This window comes from Cavia porcellus, unplaced genomic scaffold, assembly GCF_034190915.1.
Source record: "Cavia porcellus strain 051 isolate PalLab524CR breed Dunkin Hartley unplaced genomic scaffold, mCavPor4.1 scaffold_1, whole genome shotgun sequence".
NCBI classification, from domain to species: Eukaryota; Metazoa; Chordata; class Mammalia; order Rodentia; family Caviidae; genus Cavia; species Cavia porcellus.
The window spans coordinates 129,131,508-129,147,122 of record NW_026947484.1 but is presented as its reverse complement, the minus strand read 5'-3'; the positions used below and the strand labels follow the sequence as shown (position 1 = coordinate 129,147,122).

Here is a 15,615-nt window from a genome sequence, read left to right as displayed (position 1 = left end):
AAGTGTAGATTAAAGCAAATTATAAAATTTGAAAGGAAATCATAGAAATTAGAGTTGTAAATTCTCTTTTCATTACCACAAAGTTTATGTTAGTATGTCCTAAGTCCCTTGACCTTTTACATCTGAATCATTCTTAGCCTCATGTTTTCCTTCTTTCATAATCTGTCTTTTAAGTAAGTAACAGCATTTCAAAGGAACATTTAAATCATATCTATTTATAGTTGGGTAGAAAGCTGGCACTGATTTTTCATGAACTTTTGTATCTCTGTGGAAATATATATAATATATATATTTTATTTTTTCTTATCTATTGATATTTTACCTTTAGTCTTAGATTTCTAAACATAATTTTATTTCTTGCCCCTTAATACCTCTTTCTAATCTTATTTCATTGGCAGCAATCAACTGGAGTCTATAGAGACTCCATCTGGAATTTAGTTTCTGTAGAGGTTAATTGTATCTAAGTACTGAAATGCTAACTACCTTCCAAAGTTTCCAGATACCCTTATTTTTAAGAAAATTACCTCATTCAGATATTGGATAAAAGTCTGTTTTGTAAAGGAAAATTCAGAATCATGTTTTGTGATTTTTTTTTTTCAAGAAGTTGTCATTTAATATGGAAATACTGGCATTCTCTGGTTTTTGTTTTTTCATTTTCAATGGAATAAACCCTCTATTGTAATTGCACCCTACTGTGCAAATTCTGTCTAGTAAGCACATTATTCATATGTAATGGGCTGGCAGGTCTACCTAAGATGCTTGCAGAGTTGACTTAGGCAAAATAATTGGATCAGAGAGACTGTATCTTTTTTTTTTTTTGTGCTAGGAATTAAACTCAGGACCTTGTGTTTGCCAAGCAGGTCAGGTACTTAACGCCACTGAGCTAAACCCCTGGCCAAAGCTGTATCTTTTTGAAAATCTTTAGAATAGATGGAAACAAAAGTGTACTTCTATACTTTTGTATAAATATTTCACCAGTGATTTTGCATTTCCATTTAATTCAACTAATGTTAGTATACATTTTTGTATGCATGTCATTTGAAAAGATAATTTTAGATCCAGGCATGGTGACCTGAATCTATAGTCCTAGTTACTCAGGAGGCTGAGACAAGAGGGTTGGGTGAGCTCAGCAGTTTAAAACTAGCTTGAGCAACATAGTGAGACCTCTTTTCAAAACAAATGCCAATTGATAATTTAATAATTTCTGAGTTAGTTAAGTGTTATGAATTTATGAGCTTCCCTTTGAGAAAAGTCAAAGAATTTGTCATTGAATTATGCTCAATGACTTTAACTTTGTAGTGATAAACAGTTTTAGAAGATTATAAAACTATCTAAAATTACTTGTTTTTGTATGTTAAAAATATAACTACATTAATAATATATCACTTCTAAATTAAGTAGTTAGGATTTTGGGACCCTCTGTGAATATTTCAGTAACACGGAGGGATTAGAGAAAAGAGTAATTGTAATCTACTGTATTTTCCTGAAAATAAGACCTAACTGGTAAATAAGCTCTAGCATGGCTTTTTAGAATGCATGTAATATAAACCTTGCCACCAGTCCCAGTTAATAACACCAGATTGACAGAAACATTTAGTACATCTGATGCAACACAGGATGAACATACTGAATTATAAAATAATATTAATGTATAATCAAATATAAACATATTATTGACATTACTTAAAAGATAATATAAATTATTATAAGTATTTGTAAATACACAAATAGGTGTATTTGAATGAAAAGTAAACATCTGTATAAACAGATGAACTCAAGGCTTATTGCCAAATGACCAGCTGGAGTACAGACACAATGCATGAATAATATGAGCACTTGTTAACAAACAAATGTGGTTGGTCTAATGTGAATCTTCATAATTCAATACATTGTGCATTGTAATGTGTGTACTTAATGCACTCATGTGAAATAAACATTTTCTGAAATTTGATGTCTGTTGTGTTACTTTTGTGTTGACCATTATTCTTGTCATTTTTGTTGTCGCTCCTGCCTTGAAACTCGTCAGTTCCCACTGATTTAATGAAAGCTTTGTGAAGCCTGCAAAAGGTGACAATGGATGAAAAATTCATGGGTTAAAATCAATGCTAGCTGTGTTGTCAGTGCACTGTGAGCAGGCTACATGGACAAGAAGTGCTCAGTTAAAAAGAGCTCTGTTGCTAGACATGAGTGATTGGGGCCAATGGGTCCATTTCTATAGGAAATGGAGTCACAAGAAATTCAGGCTGGATTTCTGGATTTGGAGAGTTATGATGTATCAAGATGACATGATTATATTTGAGTAAAAGATTTTTGTATATGAAAAAATCAGACATCCTCTGAAAAATAAGCCCTGTTTCATCTTTTAAAGCAAAAATTAATATAATAATCTTTTTTGGGGGAGGTATGGTATATATCATCAGGCACATGGCTGTGTTTATATTGTATCCAATGACAGCAAAGCTTATTAATGATAAAAATTCTGAGCTGAGTGATTAAAATACCACACTTTTCCACTGGGAATTTCACAGTATAGAATTAAAACTTGTCTTTTTTTAATTAAGTGTTTTTTCAAATCTGACTCAATTCTAGGTTAACTGCAATATATTTTGTTACCTATTCAAAAATCAGAGTAATACATGTGTTTCTTTTCTTTTCTTTTTTTTTTTTTTTTTTTTGTCTTTTTCCTTTTTATCGGTACCGGGGATTGAACTCAAGACTGCCTGCTTACAAGGCAGGCGCTTATGCCGCTGAGCTCAATCCCCAGCCCCCTAATACATGTGTTTTTAAGAACATAACTAGGTGTGGTGGCACATGTCTGTAATATTAGCATGTGGGAGGCTGAGGCAGAAGAATTGCTGTGAATTCAAGGCCAGCCTGGGCTACAGAGTGAGTTCAAGGCCACCCTGAACTACAGTGTCTCAAAAAAAAAAAACCAAAAAGGTAATACAATTTTTGGCTAGGATAGTGCTACATGCCTGTAGCACTATGGAAGACTGAGACAAGAAGATGGCAAGTTTGAGTTCAGCCTGTGTAATTTAATGACTTAGTAAGACTGTCTCAAAGTAATAAATTTTTTAAAAAAAGGTCTGAGAGTGTTATGGTAATACGTGCCTCCAATTCCAGGATTTGGGAGGCTGATCAGCATTGCTATGAGTTCAAGGTCATTTCTGGCTACATAGTTCAAGGCCAGCCTCAACTACATGGTAAGACCCTTCTTTAAAAAACGAAGCAAAAAAAGGGCCAGAGATTTAGCTCAGGGGCTCAAGCGCTTGCTTGGTAAGCATGAAGTCTTGACCCATCCCTGGCAACCAAAACAAAAAACAAAAAACAAAAAAACCACTAGGGATTAGTCCAGTGGTGAGCCTTGGGTTAAATTGCCAATGCTGCCCCACCACCGCTAAAAACATTTCTCAAGCTGTATATGGTGGTGCATACCTAAAATATCAGAATTGGTAGATTGAAGTAGGAGGATTGGCAGTTTGAGACCAGGCTGGGATACACCCACCCACTCACACACACATACCCAGTCTGCCAAGAAAAATATACATACTTCGGTAGTTTACTTGTACTAATAAATGTTTAGAAGGTAATGGCCACCACTTTGAATACGTCTTATGATTGTGGAGGCCAACAGTAACATGTATTAATCTCATGATATCTCAATAAATTTAGTATTAAAATATTTACACTTTTTAATTTTCCCAATCTATTTTTTGGGTGAACTTTGTATATATATATGGGAAGACCCTGTCTCAAAAAAATATATTGCTTTGTCTCTGACCAAAAATGATTGTAGCATCAAATATATAGTCATGCAGGGTATTGTGGCACATGCCTGTAGTTTCAGCTATTGGGAGCTGAGACAAGAAAATCACTTGAGGCCAAGAGTTCAAGGCCAGCCTGGGCAGGGAAAATTGAACTTCTGGTTATGAGAAAAGTAGGTCTATTGTCATAAATTGCACTCTAGAATTACTTTATATTTAGACTGAATGTTGAATATGAGACCTGTAAAATATTTATTTTGACTTATATTAGAAAATTGCAATTTCATTCCCACACTAAATTATATGGTTGTCATGTGGTGATGTAAATGAAGTACCCTCTAAGATCTCAGAGAATTGGAATAGTAATTTTTTTCTGAGAATTAAATATTAAAAGCTTTTTTTTTGGCTAGGTAATTATCCAATGAGTTAGGAAAATACTAAAATTGGTAATTAGTGTACTTTAAATGTAATCTCTGGGAGAGAATTCTGAAATGCAGTCAGAGTTTATTGGGTGGAAGTCTTGTTAATTTTATTGTCTCATCTTTTTGACATCGTCAATGAAAAAGAAGATGGCAGTCAGCTTAGAAGATGGCAAAAGAAAACCCAAGTAGGCAGTTGGCTTGTTAGAACAGAGTTTTGACAGGTATATTTTTATCTGAAAAGGGATAAGCTTAGTCTGATGTCATTCAATATTTGGGTCATATAATTATCTTACCACCCTCTTTCCCCATTTATTCTAGCACCTTCTCTACATAAGAGAATATACTCATCTGCCGATGAGAGCGTTCTAGTTGGCTAGACATTTGCATTTCATATTATAAAAAAATAAATTGACGAAAAGTAAAGAAATTAAAAAGCCATGTCTACATGTATGTGTTTATGTCTCTGTGAGCTTGGTTAAAGTAAGTAGATCTTGTGAAAAAGATAATGCTTATATCTTGTTACATCTGTTGTAATTTCTTTATACCAGTCTTTTGCATTATATTTGAAAACTACAACAGTGTAACTCATTTTAATTGCATGGTTTCATTAGTAAAATGAGAACGTTAACCTAATGATATTTATAGTGCTTCTATTTCTCTGTCTTTATTTCATAATGTGTTTACTCAGTTGTATCACTGTAGACCTATAGGTAGAAGTTAGAAGGAATTATAGAGCATTGAAATATCATTGATATTACCAACTTAAGTAAAGTTGCACTTTTTTTTCAGAACTGGCGTTGAACTGAGATCTGGTCTTGCTAAATTGCCCAGGTTGGCCTTTAACTTGCAGTCATCCTGTCTCAGTCTCCTAAGTAGCTGGAATTACAGGTGTATGTCAGCACATCCAAATTAAAGTATATTCGTTATTACCAAGAATTTTTTTAAAGGCTGATTTTTATTTTTATTTATATTTTTTGGTACCAGGGATCTAATTTACAACCTCAGGCGTGCCAGGCAGGTGCTTATACTGCTGAGCTAAATCCCAGGCCCCATATTACAGAGAATTTTAAACATGTATAAGAGCAACCCCACTTAGTGCCCATCAGCTCACCTCAATAGTCATGATCATTCTTTTTTATTTTTTGATGCAAGAGCTTGGTGTATAGGGCTGGGGATTTAGCGCAGCGGCATAAGTGCCTGCCTTGCAAGCAGGCAGTTGTGAGTTCGATCCTCAGTACCGGTAAAAAGGAAAAAGACAAAAAAAAAAAAAAAAAAAAAAAAAGCTTGATATATAATTTAGGCTGACCTTGAGCTCCCTTTGTAGCTTAGGCTGGCCTGAACTCTGAGATTCTCCAGCCTCAGCTTCCTGAGTGCTGAGATTACAGCCATGCACCATCACACCCAGGGTCATGATCATTCTTGTTTCATTTTTTTTCTTTTTGCCTCTGTCCTACATATTTTGAAACAAATCACAGACTTCATGTTACTTACTTTTTTTTTTCTGAGACAGGGTCTCAGTATGTAGTGTAGGCTGGCCTTGAACCTGCTTATGTAGCTCATGCTGGCCTGGAATTCATGAGAATGAATTCTCTTGTCTCAGCTTCTGTGTTCTGGGATTATAGGCCTGTGCTGCCACACCCAGCAGAGATTTAACGCTAATCTGTCCTTATTTCAATGTGTACCTCTAAGTACTTTAAAAAATGATGCACTGAAGTATTACACATTAAAGGATGATATGTTTTTCTTAAAAAATGACATGGCATTGATAAATTAATTTTACGTAAAAAAAAAAAATTTCCAAGAAACCTGTGTGTAGTTCCTATGCAGTTAAACTGAGATGTAAAACAATGAGACTAACTTTTTTGTTGTTCTTCTGTTTAATATTTAGGTTATCAATATGACGGCAGAAGAGACAGTGAATGTAAAAGAGGTTGAAATTATTAAGCTAATTTTGGATTTCCTGAATTCAAAGAAGCTTCACATTAGTATGTTGGCCCTTGAGAAAGAAAGTGGAGTCATCAATGGCCTATTTTCAGATGATATGCTTTTCCTGAGGTATGATTTCATTATTATTCTGAGGTTTGTAGTTCCTTCAAAGAAATATTAAATATTAATAAAGTAAGGTATATAATACACATAGAACTTTATAATCAGGGAAGACTGTATAATTTTTAAGCAGTGATTGCTTTTATAATGAAACATTTATAGAGTGCTTAATAACTTTTTCTGTAGGGTGTTTTGAGTGTAGTATGGTTCAGATTTTTTTTTTTGGAGTTTTTCCTTTTTATCGATACCAGGGATCGAACTCACAACTGCCTATTTGCAAGGCAGGCGCTTATGCCGCTGAGCTAAACCCTCAGCCCCGGTTCAGATGTTTTATTTTATTTATTTATTTATTTATTTATTTATTTTTTGGTCGTTTTCCTTTTTATCAGTACCGGGGATCGAACTCATGACTGCCTGCTTGCAAGGCAGGCGCTTATGCCGCTGAGCTAAATCTCCAGCCTGGTTCAGATGTTTTAAAGAGTCAAAACTTTATTGTGGAACAGCTATTTTGGAGAAAACAAGACATCATAATAGCTAGTGCTGATTTAGTATCATCTTGTTTTGAAGTCCCATCAAACTTGTATTCTTCTGTCTCCATTGGTCTTAAAAGGTTGTATCTTATTGGATTTTATTATATATGATAATATAAGCAAAAACTTTTATAGACAAGGAGTTTATATAAAAATCATTGTTCATTTTCTGTTAATTGGTTCTAAATACTCTGTAATAATGTCATTCTCTTGAATGGTTTTATAGTGTCTTGATATGTTTGGTGCTACAGTATACGAAGTTATACTCAAAGATTTCAAGGAAAGAGACACTATGGTAACTATTTTTATGTCAGGATATCTTATGGTGAAACACTATTTTGCTTAAATGGTTATGTTTTGATCTGCGCTGTTCTGTTGTTATGCCCTCTTTTATCTCAATCCCCCTTTTTAAAATTATTTACTTTTTTGTTTTTATTTTTTTAATTAAGGGAAAAATAAAAAATAGGATACATTATAGTAACCGACTTTGATTTCCTATTAACTTGATTTGAAATCCTGTATTGCCCTCACCATCTTGTTTTGACTGATTTTCCTCTATTCTGCTTTGCTTGATAGTACCAAGTTCGAAAGTATAGGCATAACTGTGAAGACAATAAGAATCATTATGACGCCCATTCCGGTTGACTATTATTTTCTTTTAAAATCCTGCAATGTCTCCAATGCTTTAGTTTTGTTCTTTACTGTTTAGTTCAATTTTATTATAACTGCCGGTTCTTCTTAAAATAGCAAGAGGCAGTATGGTAACCATTGTTGATCACCTTATATTTTATTTTCACATTATCTATTATGTCCATCCTTTTGATTTGACTGACTCTGTTCTGATATGTCGCATTTGGTTTTACTCTCTTCAAAAAAAGTAATAAGAACTGTGGGAGTAATAAAACCCAAAATGTGTAATTGTCATTGTACAAAAGAAAATAAAAGAAAGTACTCTAAAGGATATAACTGCATATATGTTTAAGTGTATAAGATAGATAACCATATTACTGAGTGTTTTTTGGATCACTGAACAAAATTGTTTGCACTCTCACTGTTTGAAGGCCCACTTTATATGCTTCAATTTTGTAACTTGAACAACTATTTCTAAGATGAGAATATGTAATCTATTAACTAGTGATTTCTTACTGTTTATTTACTTATTTATTTATTTTGTCTTTTTCCTTTTATTGGTACCGGGGGTCGAACTCACGACTGCCTACTTGCAAGGCAGGCGCTTATGCCGCTGAGCTAAGTCCCCAGCCCCTTACTGTTTATTTTTTAAATTTTGTATTACTTGTATCCTTTTTCTGTTTTTTTTCCTTTTTCTCCCCTTAAATAAAAAAAAATTTATTATGTTTGTAGTATCAAATAAAGTGTACTTGTCTAAGGAATGAAAAAAACTGGAAGGGCAAAGAAAATACCATATTCTGGTCCTGAGTATAAACTATATCACTGTACAAATTTCTTCATTATTAAAAATATGGAAAGATAAAGAAAAACCAACTTACCACCAAGAAACATTGATTCCCATTCATATCTTAAAATAATAGCAAATTTATGATATGTATAGAGTTCTGCTTTATCCATTAACATCACAAGGATTCTCTATGTGTTTACAAATTTATATATTAAAAATTTTCAATTAGTTTCTTAATTGTTCCCCTATTTTTAGGTAATTGTTTCCTATTTTCTTAGATGCTCTACTGAGTAATTTTATGCATGAAACTTTTCCTGAATCTTGTTATGTTCTTACGACAAGATTGTTACAGGTGGACTTGCTAAGCAAAAGGGAATTAACATGTTTTCTAAAATGGAAAGCCAAATATATCACATATTTGAATTGGATGGAATATATATCATATATATATCACAATATATTGAATTGGATGGAAAAAGAAAATCCCAGGTCCCCAGGCAGAAATGTCTTTTGTTTTTATGTAATAGATATCTTTGACAAGGAATGTGTATTTGTGGACAAAATGCAGTGTTTAGGAATGGTGGCTCAGACCTATAATCTCAGCACTCTGGGAGGCTGAGACAGGTTGATTATGAGTTCAAGCCAAACCTGGACACTTGGAGGCTTAGTGAGACCCCATTTAAAAAGAAAAAGAGGAGAGGGGGCTGGGAATGTAGTTCATTGGAAGAGCTGTAGGTTCAGTCGTCAGTACTGGTGGAAAAAGAACTTTAAAAAACACAAACCTTTATTACATTAGGGCAGTTCTTTAAACTTGTTATATTTCACTGTATTTTGTTTGTGAAAGTCATTCTTCCTCAGGGAACTTACTTAGTCAGTGGTGTAGTTAGCAACTAGCACTGAGGCAGTGTTCTTTTTGGCCCTGTCTTTCAATCACTGATACTTCTGGAATTTAGCAGTGGCTATTAAGTACTCTCCAGGAACCTGTTGGTTTGTGGTAAAAGCTTACGGTCCAAGGATAAAATACAGAACTATAGAACAGTAAGTTTTTTCATTATGCTAAATATTTTCATCTTAAACGGCTAGCCATTGCAAATTGCTTCTTCTTGCTCTTTTAGTATAAAAATGTCCCTTTATAAAATGATTGTGATATATGTTGACTGATTAATACTTTTCTTTATAGAACAAAAAGTTGGCAGTCTTATGTAGGTTCTCCTGCCCACCCCTCCCTTTTACATTTTTACTGTTCCAAAAATCCAAACCTAGCCTTGTGACACATACTTGAATTCCAGCTATTTGAGAAGTTGAAGCAGGAGGATTGCAAGCAAGGCTAGCCTGGGCTGCTTAGTGAGTGAGACCCTGACTCAAAATAAAGGGCTGGGTAAGTAGCTTAGCCCAATAGTGTTTGCCTAGTATACACCAAGATTCAGTCTCTACTACTGAAGAAAAAATCTAAAAATAGTGAAGTCATTAGTGAAAAAGAAGAGGAAAGCCAGGCATGGTGGTGCATACCTGTAATCCCAACATTTGGGGAGGCTAAAACAGGAGGATCACCATGAGTTTGTGGCCAACCTGGGCTACATAGTGAATTCAAAGACAGCCTAAACTGCCTAGGAAAACCCTATTGACCCCTATTTCAAACAAAACACAAAACAAACACAAAAAAGATAAAAATAAAAGGGAGAAGTATGCTTTCTAACTTTTGGAAGTTCCTATAGGCCACTTACAGTAGGATAAAACTTGTTCATGTTCCTTGCTCTTTTTTTTTTTTTCCTTCCCCCGCCTGCTCCCTCCTCCTATTCCTTTTTAGCTGTGGTGAGTTCCTTACTGTTTCCGTTTTCAGAAAAGAAACTTCAGGGTCAAATCCTCGTAGACATAGATTTCACAATTTATAGCAGAATTTCTCAACATTGGCACTATTAAAATTTGGGCCACATAAATTTGTGTTTTCTGTGTGTGAATGTGTGATTATGATGTGCCTTAGAGGATGTCTAGAGGCACCCCTGACCTCTACCCACTAGAAGCTAGTGCTACCCCAGTTTTTCCCTTTCCAATACTGGGGATTGAACTCAGGGCCTTTATACTGAGCTGTATATCCATTACTTTTTAAATTTTTTTTTCTTTTCTTTTCTTTTTTTTTTTTTTTGTCTTTTTCCTTTTTACTGATACCGGGGATTGAACTCACGACTGCCTGCTTGCAAGGCAGGCGCTTATGCCGCTGAGCTAAATCTCCAGCCCCCCTTTTTAATTTTTTGTTTCAAGGAAAGCTCTCATTGTGCCAACAAGGTGCCCAGGCTGGGCTTCAACTCATACCCTCCTGCTTCAGTCTCTCAGAGTGCTGGGATATGCCTGCGACAGCCAGGCATGTACCTCCATACCTGGCTACTACTGCTAGTTGTGACAACTAACAGTGTCCTCTGGGGGTGGACTTGGAGGCACAAAATCATCCATAGTTGAGAATCATTGATTTCGTGAGAATAGAATATACCTACATAATGTTTTATTGTATTATTGTGGTGCTGCAGATTGAATCCAGGGCCTTATACATGCTAAGCAAGTGTTCTACTATAGGTTTAAAACTGTAAGATGAATAGGGCAAGTAAGGAACTTTTAGGCTTAGTTGAGTGTTATTACAGAAGTCAGACACCACGTGTACACTAACATGAAGAGAAGTTACAGAGTCACAAATTCTTTTCATATAGCATGTATTGTTAAAAGTATTAAAAATTTTGTTTTATTGCAGTATTTGAGAAGCCAAATGTTAATCTCATTATGTGCTCTATGAAATTTTGATGCTATTTTGCCACCTATCATCATTAGTGTTACCTGATTTTGTTAACATTCTGAATTTTTTTTAAATTTAGGCAGCTAATTCTTGATGGTCAGTGGGATGAAGTTCTTCAGTTTATTCAGCCTCTCGAATGCATGGAGAAATTTGACAAAAAAAGGTAAGATTTCACCTGAAACTTGTAGTCTCATATCATTGGTAGGAATTTGGCAAAAATATAAAACATTAAAAATAAGACTTTTGGCTTTTCCTAGAAAATAGTCTACTAGATCCTATTGTATTGAGTTGACTTGCTTCTTTTTTTTTTGGAGACAATGTCTTGCTATGTAGTTCAGGCTGGCCTTGAGTTTACTATATAGCCCAGGCTGGCCTTGAATTTGCAGTGTTTCTCCTACTTCAGCCTTGCAGGATTACAGGCATGTACTGCCATACCTGGTGGGTTGACATGTTTCTACAGAACAAGTACATGTTCTTCAGATTTTTTTCTTTTTGTTTTTGAGACAAGGTGTATCTGTGAAGTTTTGGCTGGCCTTGAGCTCACATTGTAGCCCAGGCTGGTCTCGAATTTGCAATGGTCCTCCTGCCTCAGCCTCCCAAGTGCGGGGGTTACAGGTGTATGCCACCACATCCAGCTCCAGATATTGAAAATCTGATATGCGAATAAACTTAGCAATGCAAAAATTCATGAGTGCTTTTGATGATAGCAGAAAAACTTTATATTTTTTCTGTTATCTCTTGGTCTCCATTGTTTTTGCTGAGCAGTCAACTATCATTTGTATCTTTTTTCCTTGTATATTATTTTTTTTTGTCTTTTTCATTTTTATCGGTACCGGGGATCGAACTCACGACCGCCTGCTAGCAAGGCAGGTACTTATGCCGCTGAGCTAAACCCCCAGCCCCTTCCTTGTATATTATATGCATTCTTTTTCTTTTTTTTTCCGGACTGCCTTCAAGTTTCTGTTTATTGTTGATTTTCAGCAGTTTGATTATAATGTGGTTAAGTATGGTTATTATTACTGTTTTTTATTTTTTATTTTTTTGCTTGGCATTTGCTGAACCTCTTTTGAGTTTTTTCTTCAAAAATTGGAAATCCTTGTCCATTATGTGTGCATATTTTCTCTCCTCCTCCTTTTCCTTCTGGGCATGTTGTTATCCCCCCCCCACCCCTTCACTGAAGCTTTTTATTTTCTCTTTCTTTTGTGATTATGGTAATTGAACCTAGCACACAAGCCTCATACAAGCTATACAAACACTCTATCACTAAACAACCAGGCTTTTCTTGTCTTCTCTTCTCTTCTCTTCTTTTATGGGTATATATATATATATATATATATATATATATATATATGTTTTGGTCTTTTGAGACAGGATTTTTCTATGTAGTTTCGGCTGGCCTTGAACTGACTTTATAACTCAGGCTGGCTTTAAACTTGCAGCAATCCTCCTGCCTTAGTCTCTCAAGTGCTGGGATCATAGGTATGCATCACCACACCCAGCTTTTTTTGAAAATTAAGTTTATTAGTATAATTTAGATATACATAATGATCACATTCATCATAGGAAATTTGTACCTGTACATGATATATCTTGATTTCTCCTCCAACCCTCCTCCCCTCCTTTCAACCCCTATCACCCTCCTTATTTATAACACTTCATTTCCATTTTATCCTTTTCTCATTTTTTCCCTTCTTTCTTCCTCCTTCCCCCTCTCTAGTTCCCCTTTCCTTTGAATGGCTCCTTTCTATTTCACAATCTCTATTACACATTCTGGTCATACTTTCTATTTCTTACACCAGAGAGAAAATGCGATATTTATACAGGTGTCTGTTTTATTTCACTTAAGAGTATAGTCTTTTTTTTTTTTTTTTTTTTTTTGGTCTTTTTGAGACAGGGTCTCTCCATGCAGTTTAGGCTGGCCTTGAGCTCACTTTGTAGCCGAGGCTGGTCTTGAACTCACAACGATGGCATGAACTACCGCACCCAGCTTAAGAGTATAGTCTTAAGGTCCATCTGTGTAACTATAAACATCTCAAGTTTACCCTTTCTGGATGAGTAGTACTCCACTGTATAAAAATATACATCTTTTTATCCATTCATTGGTTAGTGGACATTTTGGTTGTTTCTCAGATTTAGCTATTACAAACTGTGCTGCTATAAACATGGGCATGCATATATCACTGTGGTTTGATGCTTTTAATTCTTTTGGAAGATATCAAGAAGGGGAATTGTTGGGTCAAATGGAACCTCTAGTTTTAGTTTTTTTGAGTAATTTCCATACTGATTTCCACAGTGGTTGTACCAGTTTACACTTCTACCAGGAGTGGAGAAGAGTTCCACAGCCCACTTCTATTAGCCAGCATTTGTTCTTGGTTGATTTCTTGATAATAGACATTCTTTCTGGAGTGAGGTGGAGTCTCAGTATTGTTTTAGTTTACATCTGCCGAATGATCAGTGATGCTGAGCATTTTTTCATATCTTTATTTGCTATTTATACTTCTTCATTTGAGAAGTATGTTCCTTTAATTTTTTTAAATAGTTTTTTTCTGGTTTTGTTTTATTGAGATAGGATTTTGCTATAACTTGCTGTATATATACCTCAATCTGATACTGAACTAGTGATCCACTTGTTTTAGTCTCCCAAGTGCTGGAATTACAAGCACATACTGCCATGTCTTACTGTTGTATTTTTTTATTATTTTTAAAATTTTATTTATTTTTTTCATAGCAGGTATTGAATCTAGGGCTTTTGTACTAAGTTACATCCCCACTCTTTTTTTTTTTTTTTTTTTAATTGTGAGACGGGATCTTGCTGAGTTACCAAATTACCCAGGCTGAGTTCAAATTTGTGATCCTCTTGCCCCAGCTTCCCACAGTGCTAGGATTATAGGCATATACAACACCTGACCTGTAGTCTTTATTCTGAATTATTTTCATTGATTTAATGTTCACTGACACTTCTATTAGCAGTCTGATGACAGTGAATTTCTGATTTCAGATACTGTAATTTTGTTTTAATTTTTTTATAATTTTTCTGCTAAGTTATTCCTATATGTTCATACATTATGATTATATTTTCCTTTAAACTCTTCAGCATATTTATAATAGCTGCTGTCTTGCTTATTTTCTTTAGACAAAAGAAATATATTTATAATAGCTGATGTCTTGCTTATTTTCTTTGGACATTATTTGGACAAAATATTCAACACCCACAAGTTAAAGGTGAAAAGGTTTATTTTAGCTCATAGTTTGTAGAGGTTTCAGACCACATTAGGCTGGCTTTGAGGCAGGGCAGCCTGTCAGAGGAGCACTGCAAAGGAGAAACAGTTCATGGCATGGCATGGCAGACAGGAGGAAGCAGCCTTCCTTCTGCTTTTCCATTTATTCTATCTAGGCTAAAAGCCTATTGTATGGTGCCACCCACACCCAGAACTACGCTAAACCAATCAGTGGACAAGTCCAGTGTCACATATCCCTGATCCAATATCACACACCCCTTATCCAGTCACTCCCAAAAGCCTCACTGGTGAGCCCATGTGGCTTTCAGGGGACATCTAGATACAAGCTGTTATAGCTGCTTATTTGCTAGCATAGTCCTTGTGTGCTAATTTGAACATTAGTCCTATCAGACTCAGTTTCTAAAAATTTCATTTTTTCCTTTTTTTAAAATACCCAATCATTTTGTAAAAATGCCTACTGCAGACCTCTTTCTTTCTTGTTTTATTTGTTTATTGTCTTTTTGAGACAAGGTCTTGCTGTGCAGTTCAGGCTGGCCTTGAGCTCATTTTGTAGCCTAGGCAGGTCTGAAATTTGCAGTGATCCTCCTGCCTCAGTTTCCTGAATCCTGGGATTACAGATGTGTGTGACCAAGCACAGCCCACTTTCTTTTGTTTTGTTTTTTTGAGAGACAGTCTTGCTATGTAATATAGCTCAGGCTGTTCCTGAACTCACTGTAATCCAAGCTGGTCTCAAGTTCTTGGTGATCCTTCTGTCACACACTCCCAAGTGTTGGGAATATAGATGACCAAACAACCAAACAAAACTGTAATAGAGTTCTGCTTGTGTTCTGTCTCACTTTGTAGACTGGTGAGTGCCTTCATTTGAAAAGCCTTATACTCTTGAATCTCAATCCCTAAAATTATCTTTTTTTCCTTCTCCAGTAGTGCCAGCTTTTGATTTATTCTGTAATGTGTTCAAATAGTTATTCTTTTGTGCGTTTTGTATAGGGATTAGCATTGTTATTTAGTCATATATAAATTATCAGATACAGAAATTTAAAAAAAATTATTATTATGTGTTTGCAGTACATAATGATTACATTCATTTTGAGGAGTTAAGATGTACGCATCTTAATTTACTTCTCTTTCCTCTCCCTTATTAACAAAGTTGAATTTCTAATATATTACTTTTCTTTCTTTTTTTTTTTTTTTTTTTTTTTTTTTTGAAACTTTTTTTTTTGTCTTTTTCATTTTTACCGGTACCAGGGGTCGAACTCACGACTGCCTGCTTGCAAGGCAGGTACTTATGCCGCTGAGCTAAATCCCCAGCCCCATATATTACTTTTCGATTTGTTGTTTATAAGTCACCCAAGCTGACCTCCTTGATAATCTTCTATTAGTTGGGTCTTATATGTCTTTTTGTCTCTTCTTTTACT

General features: G+C 35.0%; 1 protein-coding gene across 7 annotated transcripts in view; it reads left to right on the top strand.

Moving 5' to 3' along the window:
- Positions 1-15,615, top strand: part of Wdr47 (WD repeat domain 47) — a 65,132-nt gene that overhangs the window by 8,314 nt on the left and 41,203 nt on the right. For 4 of the 7 annotated variants that reach the window (XM_063255386.1, XM_063255394.1, XM_063255432.1 and 1 more), the window contains exons 2-4: positions 3,124-3,203; positions 6,075-6,241; positions 11,041-11,124. In XM_063255386.1, the coding sequence (XP_063111456.1) occupies positions 3,201-3,203; positions 6,075-6,241; positions 11,041-11,124 (254 nt within the window). In that variant the 5' untranslated portion in view covers positions 3,124-3,200. The remainder of the gene's footprint in view (positions 1-3,123; positions 3,204-6,074; positions 6,242-11,040; positions 11,125-15,615) is intronic. The other 3 variants (XM_063255405.1, XM_063255418.1, XM_063255414.1) reach the window with 1 other exon arrangement.